The sequence below is a fragment of the Daphnia magna genome, linkage group LG1, assembly GCF_020631705.1.
Source record: "Daphnia magna isolate NIES linkage group LG1, ASM2063170v1.1, whole genome shotgun sequence".
In the NCBI taxonomy this organism is placed as follows: Eukaryota; Metazoa; Arthropoda; class Branchiopoda; order Diplostraca; family Daphniidae; genus Daphnia; species Daphnia magna.
Window position 1 is genome coordinate 1609309 of NC_059182.1, and position 27628 is coordinate 1636936.

The 27628-nt window shown below is 41.7% G+C and overlaps 3 protein-coding genes across 5 annotated transcripts in view; 2 read left to right on the forward strand and 1 right to left on the reverse strand.

The window, feature by feature from the left end:
• The window catches only part of LOC116918570 (metabotropic glutamate receptor 2), a 19490-nt gene extending 7828 nt beyond the window's left edge, over positions 1–11662 (forward strand). The window contains 19 exon segments of the mRNA XM_045167979.1: positions 1480–1918; positions 2000–2014; positions 2016–2142; positions 2724–2878; positions 2980–3150; positions 4500–4896; positions 4991–5052; positions 5123–5235; positions 5835–5941; positions 6166–6315; positions 7771–7857; positions 7860–7906; positions 8128–8298; positions 8373–8691; positions 10289–10404; positions 10478–10632; positions 10752–10887; positions 10968–11055; positions 11116–11662. Coding sequence (XP_045023914.1) covers positions 1673–1918; positions 2000–2014; positions 2016–2142; positions 2724–2878; positions 2980–3150; positions 4500–4896; positions 4991–5052; positions 5123–5235; positions 5835–5941; positions 6166–6315; positions 7771–7857; positions 7860–7906; positions 8128–8298; positions 8373–8691; positions 10289–10404; positions 10478–10632; positions 10752–10887; positions 10968–11055; positions 11116–11399 — 2946 coding nt within the window. The 5' untranslated portion in view covers positions 1480–1672 and the 3' untranslated portion in view covers positions 11400–11662.
• A 566-nt stretch (positions 11663–12228) lies between these two features.
• On the reverse strand, positions 12229–12777 carry LOC116920974 (neuropeptide-like protein 31). Its single transcript, XM_032927168.2, has 2 exons — positions 12650–12777; positions 12229–12580 (listed from the first exon to the last, which is right to left on the reverse strand). Exons 1-2 carry the CDS (start codon positions 12662–12664, stop codon positions 12359–12361), a joined length of 237 nt encoding a protein of 78 aa, XP_032783059.1. The 5' UTR covers positions 12665–12777; the 3' UTR covers positions 12229–12358.
• A 693-nt stretch (positions 12778–13470) lies between these two features.
• The window catches only part of LOC116918429 (metabotropic glutamate receptor 2), a 32702-nt gene continuing 18544 nt past the window's right edge, over positions 13471–27628 (forward strand). Inside the window, exons 1-16 of one of the 3 annotated variants that reach the window (XM_045167976.1) lie at positions 13471–14022; positions 16834–17259; positions 17341–17482; positions 17995–18149; positions 18252–18422; positions 19673–20069; positions 20273–20334; positions 20466–20578; positions 21107–21213; positions 21437–21586; positions 22133–22266; positions 22630–22800; positions 22875–23193; positions 24187–24302; positions 24376–24530; positions 24650–24785. In XM_045167976.1, coding sequence (XP_045023911.1) covers positions 17020–17259; positions 17341–17482; positions 17995–18149; positions 18252–18422; positions 19673–20069; positions 20273–20334; positions 20466–20578; positions 21107–21213; positions 21437–21586; positions 22133–22266; positions 22630–22800; positions 22875–23193; positions 24187–24302; positions 24376–24530; positions 24650–24785 — 2568 coding nt within the window. In that variant the 5' untranslated portion in view covers positions 13471–14022; positions 16834–17019. Of the gene's footprint in view, positions 14023–16833; positions 17260–17340; positions 17483–17994; positions 18150–18251; positions 18423–19672; positions 20070–20272; positions 20335–20465; positions 20579–21106; positions 21214–21436; positions 21587–22129; positions 22267–22629; positions 22801–22874; positions 23194–24186; positions 24303–24375; positions 24531–24649; positions 24786–27628 lie in introns of all 3 variants that reach the window. The other 2 variants (XM_045167974.1, XM_045167975.1) reach the window with 2 other exon arrangements.

Sequence of the window (27628 nt, forward strand, 5' to 3'; positions counted from 1 at the left end):
TGTTCAGACTATATCTCTTTATAGGTTTAAAACATTTGCGTTGTATCTATGGCCATAGGGCATTCCAGCATCTAGATCGAAGAAACACACTTGACTATGTATAAGTGGCGGGCATGTGAATCTTGTTCAACAAACATAATAGGGCCAAATATATCCACGAGCATGTGGTATTGCGCATACAAGAGCAAAAAACGATCGATATAAAAGTTCTTCAACTTTATACAACAATAATGTCTCTTATATACTTTTCCTTCTGGCCAGTGGCATATATACGACATCATTTGTTCGTATGCAGAACGCATCGAAACTCTTGTGTACATACCAACAGTTTTAATTCTATTATCTATACAAATATTTTACACACATGTGGTGGATTTGGTGGGTATACGTTGAAATACGCGTATACGGCAAAAGAGGTCGAGTAGCATTTGCATAAAACAAACCATTGCTTTTGGCTATAGACGCAATTTTTTAAATGTATTAGTTGTTGGATTGAAGCAGCCCTGTGTCTGCATAGCTGCTGAGTATGCAGCACATCATTATTTATTTCTGTCTGTGTATACTAAATCAGTTTTACTTGTAAATTAAGTTTAATCAAATAGCACAGACATTAGTTTGTGTATCAGTTCAACTCGTCGGATAACAGACTGGCGTGATTGCGTTATATATGCAAAACTAATGAAACAAACAAAAAAAAAAGTCTGAAATTTATCCGACCGTTATGCAAATTTTTTTCGCCGTGCAATATTCAAGCACAGATGACGCCAGCTGATGGCTTTCCCATGGTGATGGGTGTGGTCTATGTGACTACAAAAGATCTCAAAAGAAATAAAAGCCTGAACTGTATAGTCAAAGAATCTTCCCCTGCCCCCACAGTGTCATCTTATTGCGTGGCGTAGGAAAAAGGAAATATCTGTCCTTCATTTCCTGATGCCTTTTTGTTTTTCCCCCCTTCCCCTTTTTTTTCGCACGTTTCTACGGAGTTTTGCCAAGAACCAAATGACGAAATCAAATGTAAAAATCAAATAAGAAAAAAAAAAAAAGACAAGAGAATTTTCATAAGAATACAATTCGGCCAATTTAGCTTCCCCAGGCCCTGTGCACTTGTTGAATTCATTAAGAACAAATTAATTCAATTAGTTTTTTCTTCTTCTTTGCCTGTTTGAGTTGTACGTCTTTGTTATCCACTTGACGTTGCAGCCATTGCCTTTTTTAAATCAAACATGCCACGTATAATTAACAGCGTGGGGCTGCGTTATATTTAAAAGAATTTGTCGATTAAGCTGTGCGTATATCAAAGACTTCTGCTATTATGGGTTCGCACGGTTCGTTTTTTTGTCATAGAAAAAAATGTCCAACGGTATGGGTCCTATGCGATAAAGGTTAATACTCTATACATAGCGTGCGTGTGTCGATTATCGTTTTCTTTCTCTTGGCTTGTTTGTATATAAACTTGTTTTCTGTCCCTATGTATAACAGGATTAAATGAGCAAGCCGCCCCCCCTTTTTTGTTGTTGTTGGATCAACTTGAAGAGAGAAAAATAAAGAAGGAACGGAGCGTAACTTAGTCAGCCCTTTATTTCATCAGCTGGAAACAACGCTGACGAGCGAAAACGACGACAGTGCAGCAGACGTGTGACGACTTGATCAGACAAGAAGACAAAAAACAAAAATGGGGAAATTAAGAATGTCGCATCACAAATGGTGTTTTTATTGGACGATTATGATAGCGATGCCTTTAGTGGCCATTGGCCGACTCCATGCGACGTCAAACTCGAGACCCCCGTTCAATTTCACTTGGCCAACGAAAAAAGCGTCTGAAGTGGAAGGCGATCTCATCCTCGGTGGTCTCATGATGATCCACGAAAGACAAGATGACATCACCTGCGGACCTGTCATGCCGCAAGGTGGCATTCAGGTAAGACATCTTCTTTTCACGAGTTATATTGGCAAAGATAATTCATTGCAAATGTTGGGCTTGAAAAACAATAATGAAAAGGCCTTGGAGACGATGCTTGTTCACCATCGATCAAATCAATCCCATCCTGTCCAGCACGGTTGGTTTCACTATCGGAGCTCACATCCTGGACGATTGCGACAAGGACACGTACGGACTGGAACAGGCCGTCGCTTTCATCAAAGGTATGCTTTCTTATAGCACGTCTGTAACACTCTTCAAATGCATAACCATTAGGCATATGTGATCTGTTTAAACCTTCGTAATCTTAGCTGGAAAATCACCTTGACAATGTCTGATGTATGCTACTCGAATCGTGAGTGTATTTAAGGTGAAAGCAACGCTAGAAGCGAAACATAACATTTGGGACTGGGCTTATAACCTAAGAAACTAGACATCTTTACGTATGAGACTTATACTAGGGTCTTTCTCTCCGGAGAGATGAAACAATAAAGCTTATTGAAAGCGAAATAATTCGGTCGGATGAACGCACCCATACGTTTCCCGTGTACACATGGGCAACCAGCGAAGTGCTGGACGCGCACGGATGATGTACTCTCGATTGGAAGAAGCTGCTGCCCGAGCACGAACAAAGACGAAAACCTCATTAGTGCATTACGTTTAATTACAGATGTGAATCTGTTGGTCTAATTGATCGTAGAAGCGTGACCCAGTATTTATTGGGCATTTCGATGAGATTCTTGATAAAGGAATAAATGAGTATACCTATCTAAAAATTAAAAAATGTCCCATTTTGCATATCCAGGATCGATTAACAATATCGACGATACAGATTACAAATGTCTGGATGGAACGGTGCCGGATGTGAGGAATAAAGTCATCTCCGGTGTCGTGGGCGCCTCATCTTCGGTGACCTCTATCCAGGTGGCAAATCTTTTGCGACTCTTTAGGATCCCCCAGGTGATTCAACCTTTTTTGCCGTACATCCGGTGTGTCTATTATTAACGACACATGTAACACTTCCTTTTGTGTTTTGACATTTCGCTGGTGGCTATTCAAAGGTTTCCTTCTTCTCGTCGAGTCCCGAACTGAGTAACAAGCAACGCTTTGAATACTTCACGCGGACAATTCCGTCCGACCATCACCAAGTGATGGCCATCGTTCAGATGATCCGTTTCCTCAAATGGACCTACATTTCCATCCTCTACGAAGAATCCACGTACGGCATCAAAGTAAGCGTCTTTTTCTTTTTCCTTATTTCCATCAGTTTCACGTGATGATACTCTTGCAAGTAAACAGCGATATCCACCAGGCCGTAGAAAATTAATGACTTTGGTGATCTGCTGCTGTTCTGAAAAAGTAAAGAAATGGGGTCATCGAACGATAACTTGCAATTGACAGCGTATCGTCCACATTCAATTGATGATGTCCTCCATCGTTCAGCCATCAATTTTCTGCTCTAGATATTTATGTATGATATAATATCGTCCAACTCGTAAGTGAATAGAATCTTATGATTTAAGATTATCCTTTTGGTCTGCGTCCAGTCTGTTTTCCTCAAATGTTCCATCAAGCCCAAACTTGTCCCAGCCTCCTCTTGTCCCAGCCTCCTCTCATCCCTTCACTGCGTACTTCCTGGTTCTATCCACACCAACATGAATTCACACACACACACACACAAAAAGAAAGGGAGGGGGAAAAAAAATAAATAAAAGAATCTGCTGAACCGGCTCGCCCTTTCTTCCGGCCGGAACAGAGTTGATACTTTGAAAGCATATGGATCTTTCTTTTGCTATGGCCCTCAAGTTTCTTTCGCATCGTGCACTGTGGCCAGCACATCAACGACGCCCATAGGAGATATAATTTCCCTTTTTCTTTGGTGGGGTTGCGTTCTTTGCAAACTTTTCAGACAATAAATGCGAATCCGGTCACAAGATGAACAGACGGGCAATGATCGAAATGATGGGATGGATGTCCTCTATCGACTGAGACACAAGACGAAACGCTTGTTTTTTGTTTCTTCACTCGTTTCGATTTTCGTTTCAAACGCCCAATTCAAAAGTCTTTGAATATTTATGTTTTAGTGTGTGTGTGTGTGTGTGTGCATCACAGAAAATGAAATTCACATTTTTTAAGGACTTAATATAAACAGCAGGGAAGTCAATGTTTATCGATCAAAAAGGATATCAAAACGAATAGGTCACGACATCTTAGATCAATAGCGAACCCACTGACGTTCAATATTTGACGTCTGGAACAACATGGTGGGAATATTGTCGCAGAGAAAATAGCACTCGGTCGGGCCAGCTCCGATTGGGCCCCACTCACCAAAAGTCTCCTTGAAAGGGTTAAGTTGCTACCAGATGGTCAGGGCTGCTGTTTAGACAGTTGATGAATCAAGTGTGCAAGCGTGTACTCAGGCGGTTGATGGATAATAGTAGTTTGGTGTTCCATGACAAGGATGGATTGTCTTAAACTTTTATCCACTTCTTCTAGAGGCCCTTTCTGGATTCGGTCAATATTGATTCATTATTTACGGGGTCTATAAACACTCACACAGAAAAAATTTGATTTTCTGCAGGCATTTGAGGAGCTGGAAGTGCTGCTGGCCAAGAACAACATTTGTATCGCTGTCAAGGAGAGGTTGGTGAAGGATTCGGGCGTGGCCGGCGAAGCGGCCTACAATGGCATCGTTCACAAGTTGAACTCGAAACCGAAAGCGAAAGGTGTCATCATTTTCGGGTCGGATCAGGAAGTGTCGGGAGTGATGAGAGCCGTTCGACGCAACAATCTGACGGCCAATTTCAACTGGATAGGATCTGATGGATGGGCTGGCCGGCTGCTCGTCTCCGAAGGCAACGAACCAGAAGTCGAAGGCACTTTGGCTTTTCTTCCGCAAGCCCATCCCGTTAGGGGATTCGATAATTACTTTCTTTCGCTCACGCCACTCAACAACAAACGCAATCCCTGGTTCATTGGTGAGTCTTTATAGCGAAAATGATTCCTTCTTCCTACTTTGCCTATCGTTTGCCTGGCACTAATTCACAGTCACTTCCTGAAATTGTTTAACAGAATTTTGGGAAAATCATTTTCAATGTCGCTACCCTTCTAGCCCACCAACGCCCTACAATCAGGTTAGTATCTAAGCGAATTTAAGAAAAAAACGAACATTGACGAGTTTAACTCTTCAATTTCTTTCACTAGGATTGGCACCGGATGTGTACAGGTCGAGAAAAACTAACTGCTGAAGGCACAGAATTCGAAGGACAATTGCAGTACGTCTCCGACGCCGTCATGGCCTTTGCCAACGCTTTCAAGTACGTGTCCAAATACGACCCTGTTACGTTTTACAATGTCGAATTTTTCTTCTTTTTTTTTTTCTCCCTTTCTCTTCGTTTTCTCTTGAAAAAAAAAAAAATGAAATGCGCTGGTTACCGAACCCAGTCCCCAGTTTCATCGCTATGCAAATAGCTTCCGCCTCACTGAAAAACAGACATATACGGAAGCTAACCCTTCCTTTAAAGCTCCCTTAGGCTTTCGGGTGCAGTTGTTTGTAATGATTATGGAAAAGAGAAAGAGCGAATGAAACTGCTAGTTCGAAATCAATAGGAAAGTTGGAAAAAGAAAAAATGGAATAGTTTTTTTTTATGTATGAGGATTGGATGTTACTATGGGTGGAAATTCGTATCGGTTAAGTTGCATCATTTAGATGTGTACGTGAAAACTGTTTTGTCGTGTCGTTTTGAAAAGAAAATTCTACTTTAGCTTTTGTTGCTGTTTGTCGCCCTCCCCCTTTCGTTGTTTTCTCGGAATCGCATGGAAATAGTCAATCCGTTAGTCGTTTGTTTCTCTGATCACCCATACAGAACATACAGAATTTAAATAATTTTCTGTACCTTTCCCACTTCCTCTTCAGGGACATGCATCAGACGGTTTGCAAAGGCCAACGAGGACTGTGCAAAGAAATGGTGCCTATCGATGGAAGTGAATTGCTCAAGTACCTGAGACGAGTTGAATTTACAGGTAAGTCCTATCCATTTCTCGTTGACATTGTTTCTAAACGTCACGTTGCACGCCAACTAAACGGTAGGCATAATCAAATGGTAAACTGTTGTGTGTAATCGCATTCAAATTTTGAATCATTTCCAATGTCTGCATTTGAAATTTGAATTTTTATTCGACTGTGTGAGGGGGGATAATGAATGTTGCCATAATTCTACCTCTGCATTGAACAATGTCTTTAAAAGGATTGAGTGGTGATCGTTTCCAATTTGACGATTATGGCGACGGCCCTGCCCGCTACGATTTAATTCATTTCAAGCAAGTCTCGACCGGTCGATATCGATGGCTGCGAGTTGGCGAGTACCACTCGGGACAACTAAAACTCGATGAGAACGGTAATTTATTGCTCTCTGTAGACCCTCCTTCACAACCTTGCCCAATTCTAACTGTCCAACACGATCCACTTTATCGTCCAGCAATGCGCTATACTATCAATGCCATCCTTAAAAAAAAAAAAGAAAAAACCTTAGTCGTCAGCTTATATCGAGGCTCTGAAGGTCAATCTCTTTGTACTCGGTGATTGTTGGGGATACAAACATAAGATGTCATCAAAGTTAAGATGCAACGAAAGACTTGGTTAATATGTTTCTTGTTTTTACGATACGATGACCCTGCTTTTAACAATAGTTTCCCTTTGTCTTTATCCTGGTAATTGAACAATACGTCCTTGCATGTAACGATAGGTGTGTAAATTGTAGGACCATTTGCTTTGTTTTTATAATGCAGACACCACTCCATTAGAACGAAAAGAATAACTGTCAGTAATTCCCCTTCATTTTTCCTCCTTGTTTGCAATCTCAACGTTAAAACTTTTCCATCGTACAATGCGAACACTTGCCTAATAATTTTCGAATTCCTGTTGATTTTGATACTCTTACCAGATATTCTTTTACGTACGAGTACGTGCGTAGTAATATTTATCGTTCCAATTCTAATGCTACTCTACGAATTGATGAGACTGTTTGTAGGTCCCATAATTACGTAGTTTGAAAGATCACTCGCTTCCAACCGTAACATGTTTATGAAAGAACATCTAATGATCCATGCGTGAAGATTACGACTGCCTCATTTCTATTTTGCAGCAACGCGTCCATCAAAACAGAGAATTATAGTCCGCATTAACTCATTTCCGTCAGTTCATTCCACTGCCCATTTATCTCTTCACCTTAATTCATTTTTACTTTCTTATTTACAGTATACTATTAACTGAGTCTTACGCTATGATGTCTATTAGTCTTGGGCCTCTTTTTGCGTATGAAATGGGGGGAACCCTGCTGTTGAGACGCAGAAGCTGTGGCTTGTAACACTGAAGACATTGACAAATTGTCTGATCAACTTTGCCACATTTGTCAGGATTACAAGGCGTTGCGACGAACCGTAGCGCAAGCTCTAGACCATCGGGACTTCGGGGAAAAAAGGCGACCCGTATATAGGTTTATGCTGCATATTGGCTATAAATAATCTAGAAAGTTGGATGGGCTTAATAGGGTTCTGCAACACATTGTGTCGCATAATTTGGTTTGTACTAAGTTTGACGAAGAAGGGTTTTTAAATGATAGAGCTATATCGGGATGCAATATTGATTGCCTGTTTTACCTACGTGTCATCAAAGGTCACGGATCGCGCAAGAGCCTTTAACTTGTAATTGGGGTATTGATCTTGTTATTCTATTAATGTTGAAATAGCGTGCCGCTTTTTATCTTCTTTTAACTGACGCAAGGAGAACACGAGTTGATATTCTTCGTTTGTTTTTATTGCTTTTGATGCGTATGGATCGCTTGGACAAACAGAAGAGCTTCTATTCCGCGGGGATCAGGTGATGCCACCGGAATCTATTTGCAGTCGGCCGTGCAACGGGTCACAAGCGAAAAAGTACGTGGAGGAGAGGGATGTTGTTGGACGTGCGTCGAATGCGTCCTCTATCAGGTATTCCACGTTTGCATGTGTGTTTATATTCACTATCTGTGAAGTTGAATTTTGAGTCCGTGAACTTGGAGAGCATTGCGAGCGGTAGTCGATCCATTCAAAGTACGAAGTTATTTGAGCAGCCAAATGTGAAAAATGTAGAGGAAATCGCGAAGAGGCTCACTACTACGTCATCTGGAATAAGACTAGATAACAAGTTGTCAATATTCGTTCTGAAACAGATCCGGAATCCGGATGATGAAACGCAATGCTCAGCTTGTCCGCAAGGCACTCTACCCAATGCGGAACGGAGTCAATGTCTATCCATTCCTGAAGTTTACCTTCGCCCGGACACCGGATGGGCCATTGGAGCCATGTCATTTTCGACGATCGGCATCCTACTCACCTTTGCAGTAAATACCACCTTTATTTTTAAATTCAAAATGCATAAAGAAAAACGAATGAAAACGCTAATTGAACCTAACAGGTTTTAGGTGTGTTTTTGCAACACAATGACACGCCAGTGGTGAGAGCATCTGGACGAGAGTTGAGTTACGTCCTGCTCAGTGGCATCCTTCTCTGTTACATGGTCTCCTTCCTGTTTGTCCTGCGACCAACGGACGTTGTTTGCGGAGTCCAGCAGACGGCCATTGGCCTTTGTTTCAGCGTCGTTTACGCCGCATTGTTTACCAAAACAAATCGAATCGCCCGCATCTTCCGCGGTGGCAAGAAATCCGCAGGACGACCGGGACTCATCTCACCCAAATCGCAATTGGTCATCTGTGGTGGCCTGGTCAGCGTCCAAGGTTCGATTTTTCTAAGCAATCTCAACCCTCAAACTTATCCGTGTCAACTAATTGTGTTTAGATGTTGATTCTGAGCTAACAGGAAAGTTAAATTGCAAAGGAAGCTCCTTTGCCCGAGTTCCTTTTTTTTCCCAGCAAGTTGCTGTGAATATCAAGTTGGTCCTTGCGTGGGGATTTAACTTAACCCACGCGTTTCCTGGTCCTGGTAACAGCAAGGCGTCTTCTTCGCGAGTAACAAGACACGCAAACTAGTCGAGATTGGCAAGCTTTTACTTTCTCACCAGGTTGCAGAGAGTAGAGAGTTCGTCTGGCTTGTCACATAACTCTTCCACAGTGGCTGATTTAGCTGACATTCTTAAAGAAGACACATTATTATAATTTTTTTTTCAATTTCCATTCATTTCCAATTGCTTTCGAATGAGCCACTTCATATTCAAATCACTCGGAATGTTTCTAGCAAACATTTGCATTTTTTTACGAATAAAACGACGCTATCAATCATCGTGAATATGAAACGATGTTGTCGACAATTGCGTCGATACGAGCCTCGTGTTACCCTGGACGTTTTATCAAGCAGAAGTAAATGTCAACGTTTACCTGATGTGCAATCGACTGTATTGCACGCCATTTGTCATCCACCGTTTTCATATTCAAAACGATTCAATCCGCTTTTGTTGAAGAATTTCGAAAGAAAATCGTGTCTTTTTTATCTAGTCAGAATGTAATCTATTTACACGGTCAATTCAAATTGATTTCTCATGGATGAATCGCATTTTTTTCTCATATATTGTTATGCACGAACACGGATGATAGAACCTTTGCCTTTCATCTTCCAGGTGATTGACTGTGTCGTTTAGTACGCAGGCAAAAGCTCGTAAACTGTTAACATCTGCTCGGTATTTCATTGAAAAAGAAAAATGTCTACGTCTCGATTAAATACGCTGGGATTTTAAATTTAAATATTTTTCAACGTATCTCGCACAAATCTAGACGTCCCTGGTTTATTCGAAGATAACGAAAACAAATTCTTTTAGCCTTATGTGCTGGATGAAAGTCCGCATGGCCGACTTGATTTGCTAGTCGAATACGAGAATATCTAAAACGCACCCAGGAATCTTTACGTGAGTCTAAGGTGAAACCCACTACAAAGGGACCGTTTCAAGTTTCAGTATAAGAATAATTTCCCCACTTATGTTAGGATTTCTTTTAAAGAGTTAAGCCATTCTAATAGAACACCAGCTATTTTCAATTCTGTTCACTTTAGCACGGGCCGTCCCTTCCGGAATTGTGGGCTAATGGAATTTAATTTCTCGTACAGTCGTGAATGCTTTGTCTTCATCGTCGTAGCTCTTCCTAGTGCCCCCAAGGCTTTGCACCATCCCCAATTTTGAAACTTGTCGATTTCTCAACTTCTCACTTCAATTAGGGTTGCATTGATTTGTTATCTTGGTCCGTACTCTGAACAGAAAGGTCGAGAAGTTCGACAGAGTAAGAAGTGGTAGATAGTAAAAGGCTCCGATTTTAGGTTTTGCTGTTGCACAAGGTTTGCTGCGGTGCTAACTAATGTTTCGTCGTTATTCCGTTACATTTTGAACAGGATTCATTTTGCTGGCGTGGCTGTGGATTTCACCGTCGGTGGCTAAACACGTTCATCCGACACGTGAAGACAATTTGCTCGTGTGTTCCTCTTTCACCGACGCTTCTTACATGATGGTAAGAAAACAAGTCGATAATCAATTGCTGAAACGTTATTCTATTATTTGATTGATGGCCGATGGATGGACAGGGGTTTGCATATCCGATCCTTTTGATTCTTCTGTGCACCGTTTACGCGGTGGTCACTCGCAAAATTCCAGCCGCTTTTAACGAGTCAAAGTACATTGGGTTCACAATGTACACAACTTGCGTCATCTGGCTGGCCTTTGTGCCCATCTACTTCAGGTCTCTTTTACTCATCCAACTTTTGAATTTCTCTCTTAATTGCATGTGAAACTCAACGCCATTATTCCTATCGTTTCCTCTTGTTTCAATTCTCTTTTGCATACGACGGCGGATGGCAGTACGGCGAGTCATTTGCCGCTAAGGATCACGAGTATGAGCGTCACCATCAGTCTGAGCGCCACCGTCACGCTGGCCTGCCTCTTTTCTCCCAAACTTTACATCATCATTTTCCACCCGGAACGCAACGTCCGACAAGTAAGAAAAAATGCCATAAAATATCACTTCTCCGTTGACACTTGTTCTCGTGTTTCACATAAAATTTCTCCATTTATCAGGCGCTGACGGTGCCAACGGCCAAAGCGTCTGCAATTCACCACCATAAAAATGGCCCGTGTTCCAACAACGGCCATCTACCAAATAACGGTATGATCCCTCGTTATTGCACCCTTAATTCTGATGAATAAACGTTCCTCTCTAATTTAGGAACAAACAAGACGCCAGAACCCACAAAAGAACTGGTGTCGTCCACCGCTGTTCACAATCAATTGTTGTCGTCATCCTCAGCCGGTCAACAAGTTCAAACTCAGCTGATTCAAACGGAAATCGGTCAAGACAATGAAGGTGATTTGACAGTAAAAGTGCTGACGACTAGCGGCACCATCTCCGTTTCTCGGATTCTGTTGAACGATAAGAATCGCAATTCCACCATCGCTTGTAGTCGTCATAACAGATCGCCCGCCACAGCCGTTCGTCACGTTTCCCTGTGAAACAATTGCCCGCCAATCGCTATCCATTTGAAATGATTTGATTTTTGTACAGCATCAAACGTCTTCAATTTTACTTTGTCCGACAGTCGTGTCTGCCATTTTAAAACGTAATATTTAAAGTCAGTTTTTGATTAGGTGGCAAAATAGAATGTTCAACTTAAAATGGCGTAATGTTAACGATATAGGCTCTTGGTGGCTGATTGATGTACATAAACATGGAGTAGCAGCTTGAATAAATAACAAGTTAATTGCTTCCCATCCTAGATTTCTCTTCTTCTGTTATTTGGCTAAAGAAAATAAAAGACAGCCTTATGTTATGTGTACGCAAAGCCTATACGAAAGCCCTCCCATTGATGTAATGCTATCCCCTTTTTTATTGGACTTATGTTTCCGCTGGAAACGAAAGTGTATCGGGGTAAATGCGGATGAGCTTCACCGGGGTCGATGCGGAAGCTGTTTGATGGAACGTTGGCATCAACTCCCGTGGCAACGAGACATACACGTTTAAGTGACAAAGTGTTTCCCAATAGACAAACAAAAGAAGAGCGAAAAAAAAATGTTCACGTTCGTTAAAAGAAGTACTAACCGGACGGGGCGTAGTTGGTTCTAAACTTTTCTCTGTCAATTTCCGATTTTGAAAGTTATAGTTAGACGCCTACTATCATTTTCCTTTCGACTTTGATGACGTGCGCTCCAAGCGATGGAAACTTGTTTTCGAAATCAATACCCAACAGTTTCACCCAACGTCTTTTTTCATGATATAACACAGTTGATGTGATGGCCCATTCTTTGTTCATAAAGGTATTTGATTTGAATACAAATTTACGAGTTTGAAATTGTACTGTTTTTATTTTTTATTTAAAAAAATTGAATTGAATAACTGGTCATTGCGATCGAATATTTAAATTAAATTTGCATTCAGGTGGAATTTGATTCGTTGGCCTTTACGGGGTTTGGTTTTATTTGCCGTAATGATAGCCGCCATATCCGTAAGGAGGATAGTAGCCACCTGGGTAGCCTCCGTAAAGACCTGGATAACCACCGTAATGTCCGTAACCATGGTGACCATGACCGTAGTAATGATGATGATGGTCATGACCAAACAAGCCGTCCAGCAAACCGAAAATAGGTTTACCATCCACTGCAATCAACATGGTCACCAAGAGCGCGAAAACTGCAACCTTTAAAAATTAGATTTAAAAATGATTACAGAAAATATTATAATTAAATAAATATTCAGATTGCTCTACCAGATTGCGATTCATATTGGAGCTGTCCAGCTAGTCGCCGTGTTGAAACTGTCGTTGCAAATGCGTCGACCGTCGCCTATTTATACGAAAGAAACACCTGTAACCTGTGCAAAGAATCAAGGTCCTTTCATTTTAAGAAGTTCACTCAAATCACTTGATTGCACACTGTCCCGCTTTCTCTCTCCTTCTTATCACATCCATTTAAAAACGGCCTTACTTCAAACGATTTCCGCAATTCATTCGCCTTTCTGTAAGCCAAGTGTCGCTATACCATCCCACGGTCATTGCTGCTATGAATCGCGTTCATACGACCGACAGTGTGTATTAATCGCGTTAAATATATAGGCTCTTGCAATGTCATCTGGTACAAGGATTTCAAATCTTTGCTCAAGCTGATGAGCTGTTTCTTTTGTAACCCGTCACAAATGTTTCGTATATAAAAGAACGGAGGAATCCTTGACCCAAAAACTGGGCGGAAGAGCTACTGCCGCGTGCCAAATGTTTCACGAATTCACTTGCTGCCTACGTGACGCGTAAAAGAAATTTCAATGTCGCCCTTCTGTGTTGTGGGCTTCAACAATGTGGAACGGCAATAGACAATTGTCGGGGGCGTAACAAGAGCAATAAAAGCAAACTTGTTGGTAACGTTTATTTGTTTGCCTTCTTCGTTTAGCGATTGCATTTTATGTGTCGCTAAAGAATTTGCTTTTGTTTCCTCGTTGCGAAAAAGAAAGCCTCGCCAGTCACGTCTAGACGCGTTTGAACGAGAGGACTGGGGCTCACGCTTGTCTCTATAATAGCAGAAAATCGTGTACTAGTTATTTAAAGTATCAAAATAAGGAAACACATCAAAGAACAGGATCAAAACCGAAAACAAACTATTGGAAATTGAATTTTGATGCAATCAAATTTTTTGTTAATTTCAGGGGGATCTTTATTTAGCGGCCCCGTTTATTCAATGAACCCACTGATAGTCTACGGTGATCGCGGAAGGGTTTTAGGTAAAAGACGCACGCGCAGGCGATGGCAAAGGCCAAAAGAGTCGACCCACTTGTCGTTTTCATTGATATACCAAGTTGTTTTGCGTCGGTCGACGGTTGACGATGCTTTATATGGAGACTGTTCTTAAGATACCGGAACTTCCATCGGCCAGTTCCATTTTGATTCTGCGATCAATCTCTACATTTTATTTTGTCTCTTGGAAAATCAAATCTGTTGACATTGTGAACTCTGGTGTTTTGCTTCTGGACATTTTGGACCATTTGATGTGGATTTAAAATTTAAAAAAAATTAAAACAGTTGCCTCAAAGAAAAACAGATGGTCATTCGCGCTTGACGTTCTCTTCGTGGACAAATTAAATGACGCCTTCAATGTGAGTATATTGAATAAATAATTTGTTTCCATTCGGCGCTCGTTTTATTTTTCTACCAACAAATTATTTCCGACTATTGATCGGCAACGCGCTTTGCTCATTCTTAATCAAGTATAGCGCCTTTTGGGAACGGAGTCATTTAGACTTTTTGGATGGCGTGTGTGCATTGATGCCTTTTCTTAATCTCGGCGCACTCGCTCGAAAAGCCCTTAGCTCGAAAGACCGACCTCTCCGCTTCTGGATGCAGTTTCAGCACTTGACTCTCATCCTTTTTTGTGTGTACACCGTCAACTATTAGAAACGAGACAGCTTGTCCGCGCTTGGCTAATTCTGCCACTTTACTAAAGCGCCGATGTAAAACCTGCACGACAAAGGCGAAAAAAGAAACATTAGGATATAATGAATTAACCCCTTTTTTTCTTAGTATAAAGCGAAGCTATTTCGATTGAGAGAGTCAATTATTGAATTTACTTATTCAGGGCTATTTCATTTCACTTGGGTGCACATTCAAAAACTTTACTTGAAAAAATAAAAGGCGTCCAGCATCAAAGCGAACCTGAGTCTTTTGATGATGCGCACCTACGGAAGGGGAAAACAAGAATAGATAACTCCAAAATTCTGTTAGATCTTCTTCGATTTTGTTTTTTCTCTTAAAAAGACTGACGCCTAATAAAATCCTCTTGTGATTGTCTGTATAGCTGCCGTCATGTTTGCGTAGGCCGCATCGGGCCACGGAGATCAAAAAATGCAAGTGAAAGCGCGTGAGAGCGTTTTAAAAAAATTCGTGAGCTGCGATAGCTGCTGACGTGAATCCTTCATGTTCACTGATGTTGTTTTAAATTCTCCGTCTGCCCCGTTTGAACTGCTCGGCACGATCAATTTGATAAGAGCATTGCGCGCTAGTATCAGTGCATGCATCATCAGGGCTCCAGTGCAAACATATACAGAACAACAACACAACGACTATTGGGTTGTTGAGGAGAAAGCAAACCATCCGGTGATTGAGCGGATGATGACGATGGCCAAGAATATAAGTAGACACGAAACGATGGGGGATGGCCCTGGCAAACATGACGTTCTGTATCTTCAATCAGAATCACATCCCGTCGTTTCTGATGGCTCCCCATTGTTAGGCGGTGTAATAGCTACGCCATCAGATTTATACCATCGGCTATATAACAGCTGTGGCATCATCGTGAGGGGGCCAAAAAGTCGCCTCGCTATAAATCATCGGCAAAGGGCAAATCGATTGGGACGCACGAGACCGACCGCAATTGTGCCGACGAACGAATTTAAATATTGGCGTTCGTGTGTGTGAAAATGTCTTTTGATGGCCGTTTTCATTTGAACGCGGTGACAGCACGCGAAATAAATCAATTCAAAAAATATATTTTTTCAAAGACGATTTCACATGTTTTTGGGACTTGAATGAAATGCGATTATTTGCTGTTGGTAAATAGAGAAAGAAAAGAAAATTTGGCGAATTTCAAATAGGAATTCAATAAAATGTCGAGATACTATAAGATTTTTGGCCATCCTTCTTTCCCTTTTCATTCTATCACTGGTAGGTCCTTATGTGTTGTAGTTACAGAGCTTTAAAAATATGAGCCAACATCACGCTGTGTTGTAACACCGTAAGGCTCCAATCGAAAAGAGATTAAGGGTTACGTTATTTTCACCGTGCGGGAGCTGTCGGAGCCTATCGCTTTTGATTCCCTCCTGATGATAACATCAGCCATGAAAAAAAAAAAAATCCTGCATATTAACACAAAAGATTGTCTCGTTTAATCTCGCGTTTATAGATGTGACCGTGATGGGGACATCCTTCAAAAAAATCGATCTTTTTTTTTTTTGGCCTGTATTTCGTTTTCAGATGCTGTGTGACAAAAGACGACATGATTTATTTCAATATGCACGACATTCGATAAGCTTGTGGGTATAAAGTTCTGGTGCATAGCCATATCCGTTTTGGTTTTCCGTTGCCCAAAAACATGGACGACATCGACCATATCGTTCCGTTTGAATTGCATAGCAAACGCGAGATATGAATAGCCTACGAGTCTAGCATCACTAGACTTGTATTCATCCCTATTCGATCAATGATTAACGGACATTTGAAAAACGAATGACGCACTAGTGGTGCACGCGTCCCTTGTTTTTTCTGCAACAGTCAGTTCTCTTTTTCACTTCAAATACCTTTCGCCGTTTGAACAGCCCATCTGTCGGCTTTTGTTTCGATTCTTTGTGTGTCGAAGGCATCGCTGGAGAAACCGTTTAAAGAGAAAATCGATATCTCAATAAGCTCTCCCCTTTGCTGACGGTTATAGCAATTAAGATTGGCAAGGCCAATTCGAAGAAAAAGTAGGACACGCAATCACAATTTGTGGAAAGGATGACGTGAATAGTCTGCGGAAATAACCAGCCGATTTGACGTGGCAATGGGGCATTCCAACGGCGGAGAAATAGAACCCCACTCAACGTTTTGTCAATCAGATTTTTAAAAAATCAGTTGAAAATATTTGTGTTTTATCGATGTATCGGCGTATTTTGTAGGTATAGAATTATTTTTAAGCGTTAACGTTTCACGCGTGCGTTAACACCTGATGATTGCCGTCGTTACATCGCGCAATAAAACGTCTGGAACGTAAGTGGACGACTATCAATGCGAAAACGGATTGGATTGCGTCATAAAGGAAACAGTCAAGTTAAAGCTAATTATAGATAAAGAACTAATACTGTAAGAAAATATCACGTATAAAGTTTTACGTTGGCAACTGACTTGTTTCTTTCTTTTATTGGATGTGACGTAAGAACTTTGTTCTCGTCTGATGTTGCTTCATTTACAAGCTGCTCCGGAACCGCTGACGGCTAATGACAGGTGAGACGTTGGCCCCGCCCCGGAAGCTTATCAGAAAAATATAAAAAAATAAAAAAAGAAGAGACTAGTGTCATCAGACATTGTGACAAATAAAGAAAGCCAGAAGAAGAAAACTAATAATGCCACATTACCACCGGTCTTCCTTCCGGACGTTTATCCTAATGATGATGGCGCTGACGTTGCTGGTCATTGGCCGACTTCATGCGACGTCAAACTCGAGACCCCCGTTCAATTTCACTTGGCCAACGAAAAAAGCGTCTGAAGTGGAAGGTGATCTCATCCTCGGTGGTCTCATGATGATCCACGAAAGACAAGATGACATCACCTGCGGACCTGTCATGCCGCAAGGTGGCATTCAGGTAAGACATCTTCTTTTCACGAGTTATATTGGCAAAGATATTCATTGCAAATGTTGGGTTTGAACAAACAATAATGAAAAGGCTTTGGAGACGATGTTGTTCACCATCGATCAAATCAATCCGATCCTGTCCAGCACGGTCGGTTTCACTATCGGAGCTCACATCTTGGACGATTGCGACAAGGACACGTACGGACTGGAACAGGCCGTCGCATTCGTCAAAGGTACTATTAAAGATGATTTGAAAAGAACTGAAAGTTTAGCTCACAAATTCAATTTTTAAAGCAATCATCTTCCGCTCTATTGAAGAGCTTTTCTTTTAGCAATGATGTAGGCCATTAAATTAAATGTTTAAATTGGCAAACTTTTGAATTCTGCGCAACTTCTTTGAAACCCCCGAGTTACGCTTCTCAGTGGGCTAAGTTTTTAGCCCATTAATGAGAATTTTATGGCATAAATAATTCAGAGTACTGGGCGGACCACCTGGATATTTACCAATCTAAATTGGACGTATAGAGTGAAAGGATGCACACGGCCTTCTGTTACAAGTGCTGGATTTTTTTTAGACCACGAGAATAAACTCTTCTTGCGTGGGATTTCATACTGTTGCATAGTCCATATTTGAATGAATTTGGTTTATTTCTAGGAATATGCTACTCTTAGTGGTTAGTTATAATTAATAGGGCGGTACAGTGACGTATAGTGTTGATCTGTCATTTTGGTTGACTTTGCGCAGGTTCTATAAGTAATATCGACGACACAGATTACAAATGTCTGGACGGGACAGTACCGGATGTGAGGAATAAAGTCATCTCTGGTGTTGTGGGCGCCTCGTCTTCGGTGACCTCAATCCAGGTGGCAAATCTTTTGCGACTCTTTAGGATCCCCCAGGTGATTCAACCTTTTTTTGCCGTACATCCGGTGTGTCTATTATTAACGACACATGTAACACTTCCTTTTGTGTTTTGACGTTTCGCCGGTGGCTATTCAAAGGTTTCCTTCTTCTCGTCGAGTCCCGAACTGAGTAACAAGCAACGCTTTGAATATTTCACGCGGACAATTCCGTCCGACCATCACCAAGTGATGGCCATCGTCCAGATGATTCGTTTCCTCAAATGGACCTACATTTCCATCCTCTACGAAGAATCCACGTATGGTATCAAGGTAAGCACCATTTCCCTTACATAACGCGATCTCTACACTTTGCACGTTTTTTTAAACATCGCAGATTCATCAATTGCTGGCAAAAGTGAAAATAGTGGAGGGGTTCAGCCTGACACGTGCTGTAGAAATGGAACAAAGTTTTCTTTTTAATTCAGCTTCTGTGAAAAGAAACGTAGGGGGGTTCGAATAGACCGTGCAACTGACAGCATGTCGTCAAGATTCAATTAATGGTATCTTTCTTTTTTTTTTAAAGAATCATTTCTACAGAGACACTGAAATGAAATGTTTTATAAATCCGTGTGATGGAAATAAGCGCCACACTCTTGAAACTGCAGTTCCCTTCACATTATCTTCTAGATCCATTTGCAATCACCATAGCGGAACTGGGGACGTTCTCAAACTAAGAAAATTATCGCTATACCATACGTAGAGAAGTTAGGACTGCGGAACCATCAAATAACTTCACGGAACGTTCTTGCTAAATAGCCCTCTCTCTTTCTCTCTCCTTCTGCCTGAATCGTTCGATTTTTATGTTGCCTCTGTTCCAGTCGATGCACCGAGCACTCAGAATTGGACTGCGGTAGAGATGCTTTTGGGATATAGATTTCTTGCTTTTATCGTCTCGAATTCCTTACACTTTTCTCGTCAATATACAGACGCAACATTCGCACGTTTGGAGACAGAAAGAGAGGGGAATGTATCCTCCATTCTTTGGGCTGACGCGGATCGATAATTCTTTATTGTCGTCGTCAAATTGCAAGTATCGACTGCCAGGCACGTTAGCCTCACCTTTCGAGATATTATTATTGGAAGACGCATTGGTTTTCAATTGGTTTAGTTTCGTTTTACTTGAAAAGAAAACGTGGCTGGGCATCTGGGTAGGATGGAGTTGGATTGGAGTTGAAGAATGAAAAATACGATGGTGGATGTCAATATTTGTTTAATCTCGTCCACGCTCATCGTGGCGTAAAGAGAAATGTTTGATTGGCCTCTAGAGCCGTCAACATCGCGTGTTATGAGGGATGGCACTTGTGGAATGACAAGCCCTCCATAGGTTGCGTATACAGAGTGTGCACCTATGTATGCAAAGATAAACTGCTCAAACATACCGTAGACTCGGATGATAACAGCAAAGGCTCCTGCTGTTTATACAGCGACGGCTATACGAAAACTGCCAATGCAATTTGTCCTGTCAATATTGACCCAGTATTACTGGATCTAAACACTCACATGGAAGTTACTTTCTGCAGGCATTTGAGGAGCTGGAAGTGCTGCTGGCCAAGAACAACATTTGTATCGCTGTCAAGGAGAGGTTGGTGAAGGATTCGGGCGTGGCCGGCGAAGCGGCCTACAATGGCATCGTTCACAAGTTGAACTCGAAACCGAAAGCGAAAGGTGTCATCATTTTCGGGTCGGATCAGGAAGTGTCGGAAGTGATGCGAGCCGTTCGACGCAACAATCTGACGGCCAATTTCAGCTGGATAGGATCTGATGGATGGGCTGGCCGGCTGCTCGTCTCCGAAGGCAACGAACCAGAAGTCGAAGGCACTTTGGCTTTTCTTCCGCAAGCCCATCCCGTTAGGGGATTCGATAATTACTTTCTTTCGCTCACGCCACTCAACAACAAGCGCAATCCCTGGTTCATTGGTGAGTCTTTGTACTGAACATTATTCTTTCTTCATTCATTTCTCGAGGGAGGATGTCTTGCTGGGAAATTGTCTTTAACTATACGTCATTCTGCCATTGTTCTTTGCTTGAACATGCAATTACTTTTTGAGAAGTAGCACTGATTGACATTTCAATCGACTGGACAAAATCCAACATTTCATCGTCTGAAAATATTTTTACAGAATTCTGGGAAAATCATTTCCAATGTCGGTACCCGTCCAGTCCACCAACTCCTTACAACCAGGTGAGCCCTTTGGAACGATGCATAATACGTAAAGTCTACTCAACCATTAAAATAGACAAAGCATATCCCCCATCTATATCTGGCCGCGTTCCAAGTTTGCCCGTCTTCACTGAGCATTTCTTATTCCGCAGAATTGGCAGAGGACGTGCACGGGTCGAGAAAAACTCAGCCCTGAAGGGACCGAATTCGAGCGACAATTGCAATACGTCTCCGACGCTGTCATGGCTTTCGCCAATGCTTTCAAGTAAATCCAATATGGAAACCAATAGACGTCAACTGGTTCTCTATTCTATAACGTCTATAATTCTTTTGCTGCCTCCGGCCAAATCTAGCGGACAATCTAACGTCCATTTGGTCCATTAGTATTCAAACTGCATGGTAGTTAATCAGGCGAACGTAGATGCCAGTTGATTCAGTTGAAGGTCTAGTGATTGGTCAACATATAAAAATACCTATCGTGGGCGAGGGTATAAAGATACAAAAATGGAATAAATGGATCGATAGAATAAAATGAAAACGAATAGAAAAGAATCCAAGGGATTGGGGATGCGTAAGCTACGAAATTTATCGGAAAATTGTTTTTGGTGTTCCTGCAGTAAATGCAGAATATCGAAAACAAATGCAATTCTTCAATTGAGTTTTCTCCGAAAAAGGTGATGGGTCACCTTTTTTCGTTTGCTCACCCATCCCCATTTATCTCAGAATCAGATGAATATCGCCTACGGAACCAGAATTTAAATAATTTTCTGTACCCTTCCCACTTCATCTTCAGGGACATGCATCAGACGGTTTGCAAAGGCCAACGAGGACTGTGCAAAGAAATGGTGCCTATCGATGGAAGTGAATTGCTCAAGTACCTGAGACGAGTTGAATTCACAGGTAAGTCCTATCCATTTCTCGTTGACAATGTTTCTAAACGTCACGTTGCACGCCAACTAAACGGCAGGCATAATCAAATGGTAAACTGTTGTGTGTAATCGCATTCAAATTTTGAATCATTTCCAATGTTTGCATTTGAAATTTGAATTTTTATTCGACTGTGTGAGGGGGATAATGAATGTTGCCATAATTCTACCTCTGCATTGAACAATGTCTTTAAAAGGATTGAGTGGTGATCGTTTCCAATTTGACGATTATGGCGACGGCCCTGCCCGCTACGATTTAATTCATTTCAAGCAAGTCTCGACCGGTCGATATCGATGGCTGCCAGTTGGCGAGTACCACTCGGGACAACTAAAACTCGATGAGAACGGTAATTTATTGCTCTCTGTAGACCCTCCTTCACAACCTTGCCCAGTTCTAACTGCCCAGTGGTGTCCACTTTATTGTCCAGCTCAGTGTGCTGTCCTCTCTCGAGTTATCCCTCTAAAAAACTCGAGTCATTAGCTAATCAAAACGACGAAGATAATATCGGACTATAGTACGCTGCTATTAATACCAGAGGGATTATATATCTAAGCCTTCTAGCGAAATGCTATTTTTATTGGTATTGGAAGAAAAAGAAGAAAAGCTAGTTAACAAATATAATACCTAGACATAATGGCCTCTACCTTCTTTAGAGAATTATTTCAATCCCTCTGTACACAATGTATTGGCTCTCGATTTATAGCGTGATTTGCACGTAATGGAAATGTCGGTCTTTGCACAATATCTGCGTTCCACTTTAAAAAATCAGGGAGAATATTAACTTAATTGCATTTACCTGGGCATAACTGCTGACAAAAGAAGAATGGCATATGACTTTTCTTTTATCTTCTTTTTTTTTTTTCACATGTGAATTTACAAACGTCCCTAGAAGAGCTTCTATTCCGCGGAGATCAGGTGATGCCACCGGAATCTATTTGCAGTCGGCCGTGCAACGGGTCACAAGCGAAAAAGTATGTGGAAGGAGAGGGATGTTGTTGGACGTGCATCGAATGCGTCCTCTATCAGGTATTCCACGTTTGCATGTGTGTTTATGTTCTCTATCTGTGATGTTGAGTATTGAGCCAGTGAACTTGGAGGGCATTGCCGACGGTAATCGATCCAGCGCAGTCAATATGCCCTGTTATTTGAGCAGCCGAATGTGAAAAATGTTCGAGAAGATGGGGTTTAAATTGTCGTCAGATATTACGAATAGATGTTTTGTGTTGTAAGGAAAAGGAGACGTGAAATCAATTTTTTGTGGTGGTCGTTTATTGGGGAAAAGGGAATTTACGTACTGCTCGTGCGGGTCGATGAATAACTAACAAACTGCATGTGAAGAAGAGCATGGCCGCGCCATCTAGAATGAGGTTCTTTAACAACTTGCAACAGATCCGGAATCCGGATGACGAAACGCAATGCTCAGCTTGTCCGCAAGGCACTCTACCCAATGCGGAACGGAGTCAATGTCTATCCATTCCTGAGGTTTACCTTCGCCCGGACACCGGATGGGCCATTGGAGCCATGTCATTTTCGACGATCGGCATCCTACTCACCTTTGCAGTAAATACCACCTTTATTTTTAAATTCAAAATGCATAAAGAAAGACGAATGAAAACGCTAATTGAACCTAACAGGTTTTAGGTGTGTTTTTGCAACACAATGACACGCCAGTGGTGAGAGCATCTGGACGAGAATTGAGTTACGTCCTGCTCAGTGGCATCCTTCTCTGTTACATGGTATCCTTCCTGTTTGTCCTGCGACCAACGGACATTGTTTGCGGAGTCCAGCAGACGGCCATTGGCCTTTGTTTCAGCGTCGTTTACGCCGCATTGTTTACCAAAACAAATCGAATCGCCCGCATCTTCCGCGGTGGCAAGAAATCCGCAGGACGACCGGGACTCATCTCACCCAAATCGCAATTGGTCATCTGTGGTGGCCTGGTCACTGTCCAAGGTTTGACTCTTCAGTTTCATTCGATCCTCCCACGATCAACTAAAAAACCCCTGAAACTGCATCTTCAGGAAATAACAAACCGTTCAAGGGTTTCATCATCTCAAATTTCCTCAATTGTTATGAGGATTCTGTTCTAAATCTAGGGATGGAAAAAATAAATGACGTAGGCTGTCTGGGACTGGCACGTGACATTGTGTGTAGGACTAGAACAATAAAGAACAGGATGACATCGTAGATGAGAATGAGCTGTGAACCAAAAGGCTGTCATGCACATGGAAGTCAATTAGCCTAGTTTTTCTCCATGAATGGACCGACTCATTTTTTGGAATCACTGCCGGATATTTAACTGAACATGCCCAGCTATTACCACTATCTCGTAATTCCAGCCGCAATAAAACAAACGCCCCCGCAATTTTTTCTGCGACCGGATGCCAGGCCTCGACGCAATCCACAAGGAAAAAGCAATTAGAGTTAAACCACTTAAGTGTGACTTTCTTAGCGATTATTGATTTTATTTAAAAAATCTGCATTATGGATTTTTATTGCGAATTCTATTTTTAAAAAAATTGGGTAGCAGCTTGCCATCTTTGGAAACAACAGCTTGGCTTTTGTTCAAAACTGCTGTCCTCCGAAATACAATTATGTTAGACAATGGAAAGCATGATGATATTCTCTTACGAATGTCCCCGAATTTTCATTTCCGGACGGATGAGTCGGGCACAGTCAACCGGCACATTCCGGGCTGATGCCATCGCAAATTCTAAACACGAATGGATCTGTTGCGACGTTGTTGTCATCTAGGAACTACGTATCCGTTGCCATGGTGTCTATTGAATTGAAGCATACCTCGTTGTTAAAAAAAGAATACGTTATCTCTAAAGAAAGTTTTGATAGGCGGGGGTTAAGGACATCATTTTCATCTTCTTCAATGTAACTTTCGCCACTATTGTGTTTGATCACTACCCAAAAGTTTGCGTGCATCTATTTGAATAGGACTCATTTTGCTGGCGTGGCTGTGGATTTCACCGTCGGTGGCTAAACACGTTCATCCGACACGTGAAGACAATTTGCTCGTGTGTTCCTCATTCACCGACGCTTCTTACATGATGGTAAGAAAACAAGTCGATAATCAATTGCTGAAACGTTATTCTATTATTTGATTGATGGCCGATGGATGGACAGGGGTTTGCATATCCGATCCTTTTGATTCTTCTGTGCACCGTTTACGCGGTGGTGACTCGCAAAATTCCAGCCGCTTTCAACGAGTCAAAGTACATTGGGTTCACAATGTACACAACTTGCGTCATCTGGCTGGCCTTTGTGCCCATCTACTTCAGGTCTCTTTTACTCATCCAACTTTAGAATTTCTCTCTTAATTGCATGTGAAACTCAACGCCATTATTCCTATCGTTTCCTCTTGTTTCAATTCTCTTTTGCATACGACGGCGGATGGCAGTACGGCGAGCCATTTGCCGCTAAGGATCACGAGTATGAGCGTCACTATCAGTCTGAGCGCCACCGTCACGCTGGCCTGCCTCTTTTCTCCCAAACTTTACATCATCATTTTCCACCCGGAACGCAACGTCCGACAAGTAAGAAAAAATGCCATAAAATATCACTTCTCCGTTGACACTTGTTCTCGTGTTTCACATAAAATGTCTCCATTTATCAGGCGCTGACGGTGCCGACGTCTAAAGCGTCGATCCGTCATTCAAAGAATAATCCACCTTCTAACAATGGGCATACCCAAAATAACGGTATAATCTCATTCACATTTGACTTCCTCGATCAGATGGAAATTGAAAATTTGCCTAAATCATTCAATTCAAAATGAACGGCCGTTTTGTCGTTACAAAATCTTAGGAACAAGTGAGGCGGAACCTGCCAAAGGTCTCATCGCTTTGTCTGCTGTGCAAAATCAATTATTACCGATGACGTCACCGTCTGGAGATCAGCAGATTCAGTCACAGCTGCTCGAGACGGAAGTTGGTCAAGACAATGAAAGTGACTTGATCGTCAACGTGATGACAAGTGGCGGCACCACCTCCGCTTCACGAATTCAGCTGAACGAATGAGAATCCGCTATTTCACCGGCACACGCGCCCCAGAAATTACACATTCACCACATCCATCTGGGACTTTAACGTTTTTGTTTTGTTTTTTTCAGTGAAAAGAAAAAAAGAAGCATCGATCGATATAGAAAAATTCGATTGATCCAACCTCACATGACGTCACTTTATTAGCTCGAGACGTGTGCGATTCAAGTCTGTAAATAGATCCAATGACGACGCACTTGAAAAAAAAGCAGTTTTACATATAGATTAAAATATTTTATTCAGAATGACGTTACAGTATTGGCCACAGATTTTCAAACGGGTAGTTCAATAAACAACACGCTTTCACGTTGACTTTTCTGAAAACTGGTTGTCATAAAACATACACGCAGTTTACAGGACGAAACGTTGGCGCAAGCTTTTTGCAATAATTGGTTCTGTGGCTTCAATCCAATCTCGCATTCTTTACTCTTGAACTGAAATAAAAACAAGAACGACCAGGTGTTTTTGAGCTTCAAAAATCGGCTCAAGGTTTTTCACAAGCTGCCCGTGTTTGAGTGCCGAATATTGATCAAGCAAAGTGTTGCATTTTGAGAGTAGACGATGAGTGACTAGCATCAACAATGCCACAAGTCAGCACGCAACCAAAGAATTGAAACATCAGTTAACGATTGATTTGGATTCATCGATAATTTAATCGTGATTGAAATCCCGTATTTAATTGGAATTTTCAGCGTAGAACGGTGAGTCGGGAATCATTCGCGTTGTTTATAGCATTTCAACTATGAAAACAGTTTGAATATACGACGTGCGAGTTCTTCAATAGTCAACTTGGGATGCTAACAAGGTTGGCATTACTACACCGCATAGTTTCCGTGGAATGTCAGCTTCCAATTAAGTACAACGTAAGCGTCTAAAGGATCCCTCGTTTTTCTCCCGTTTGAAATCAGAAACACCGTGCGTGTCTTTAATCAGCACGCGCACGTTTTTGCATATTCCTCTGTCACGAGGAAATCCTATCAGCATAGAGTTTGAACATCCCTGCTATGACATAACCACCACTCTTTTTTTTTTTCAGATTTGCATATTTATTAAACTTTGCACGCACATAGCTAAAAATGTGGGGTAATAGCCGAGTATGTCAGAATTTAACACAGAAGCTTTGAAAAATAGGGCTGACCTACATTTTCACGCGACTGATGGGGCAGCTGATTCTAATCACGGTGTCACAGTGATTTACAGAGATTAGGTTAGCTCACGAAACATAAATTATAGTCACGAAAAAGAAAGGGGGAGGGGGGATTTACTAAACAGCAGCAAAGGTCATATCTTGTTGGGTAGTCTCCAAAAAGTCGATGGTCGATACAGGCGCCACGTACAGAATAGCAGGAATCAAATTGAATAGCGTAATGAACCCTCCTCTTGCGCATATAAATTCAAGTTTAACACACCCATAAAGATCGTGTAAAAAGAAAGGAGAGCATCCTATTACAATACGAACCCTCCCACAGATCTGCTGCGCAAAATATCAGCAACAACAGCCTCGATTCTTAACAAGGTGTTGGCCACAGTAATACAGAATGCCACTGGTACAGTAGTCACGTATAGCAGTGCCACTATTCTGTTAATTTTCTATCCGGCCAAGTTCTTTTTGTCCCCGTTTACGTGCTGCTGACATCGATTCCATTCATGATCCCAACTTCACCAAATCAACCGTCATAATAATAAAAAGAAAAGTTCGTTGGGAACGGGACCGAATGAAGCATTCAAAACTCTTCTAAGTCATTCCCTTTTTTTCTTTGTGCTATTTATTAACACCCATCGAAAACGGAGGTCAATCTTGTCAACTAATTCTTCACCTCGAATCTAATTAACCTGAATAGAAAACACGCAGGGTTTTTTAAAGAGGCCATACCGTGGCACGCAATCTGACATGTCATCGTGCTATATTTAATACAACAAAACAAAACAAAAATGTGTAGCTTTCCGAAATCACTTTGGCATTTTAGAAAGAATGGAAGTATAAGGCCAAACTTGTCGCTTCATACGGGCTTTGCAACACGGACAAAGGCACGTAAAAAACTGAGGTACAACAAAGAGCGTACCCGTATATCTCGGTGCAATGGGTATACAGTATATATACCGTTGACATTAACAGCCCTATAGCGGGCGACAAACAACCTTTTGGCCAGACGTCTGTGGTGGAAGTATATATTTCTAATACATGAATCGCCCTATTTTATTATTCAACAAGTTTTACTTTTCCCGTGCGCTACATACGAGTCTGCGAGGAAAGGAGTCGCCGGGATAAACTGTGGCATAGACGTTTACTGATTAGATATACGTGTTCTCCAAAGCTTTGATGCAGATATCTATGGTAA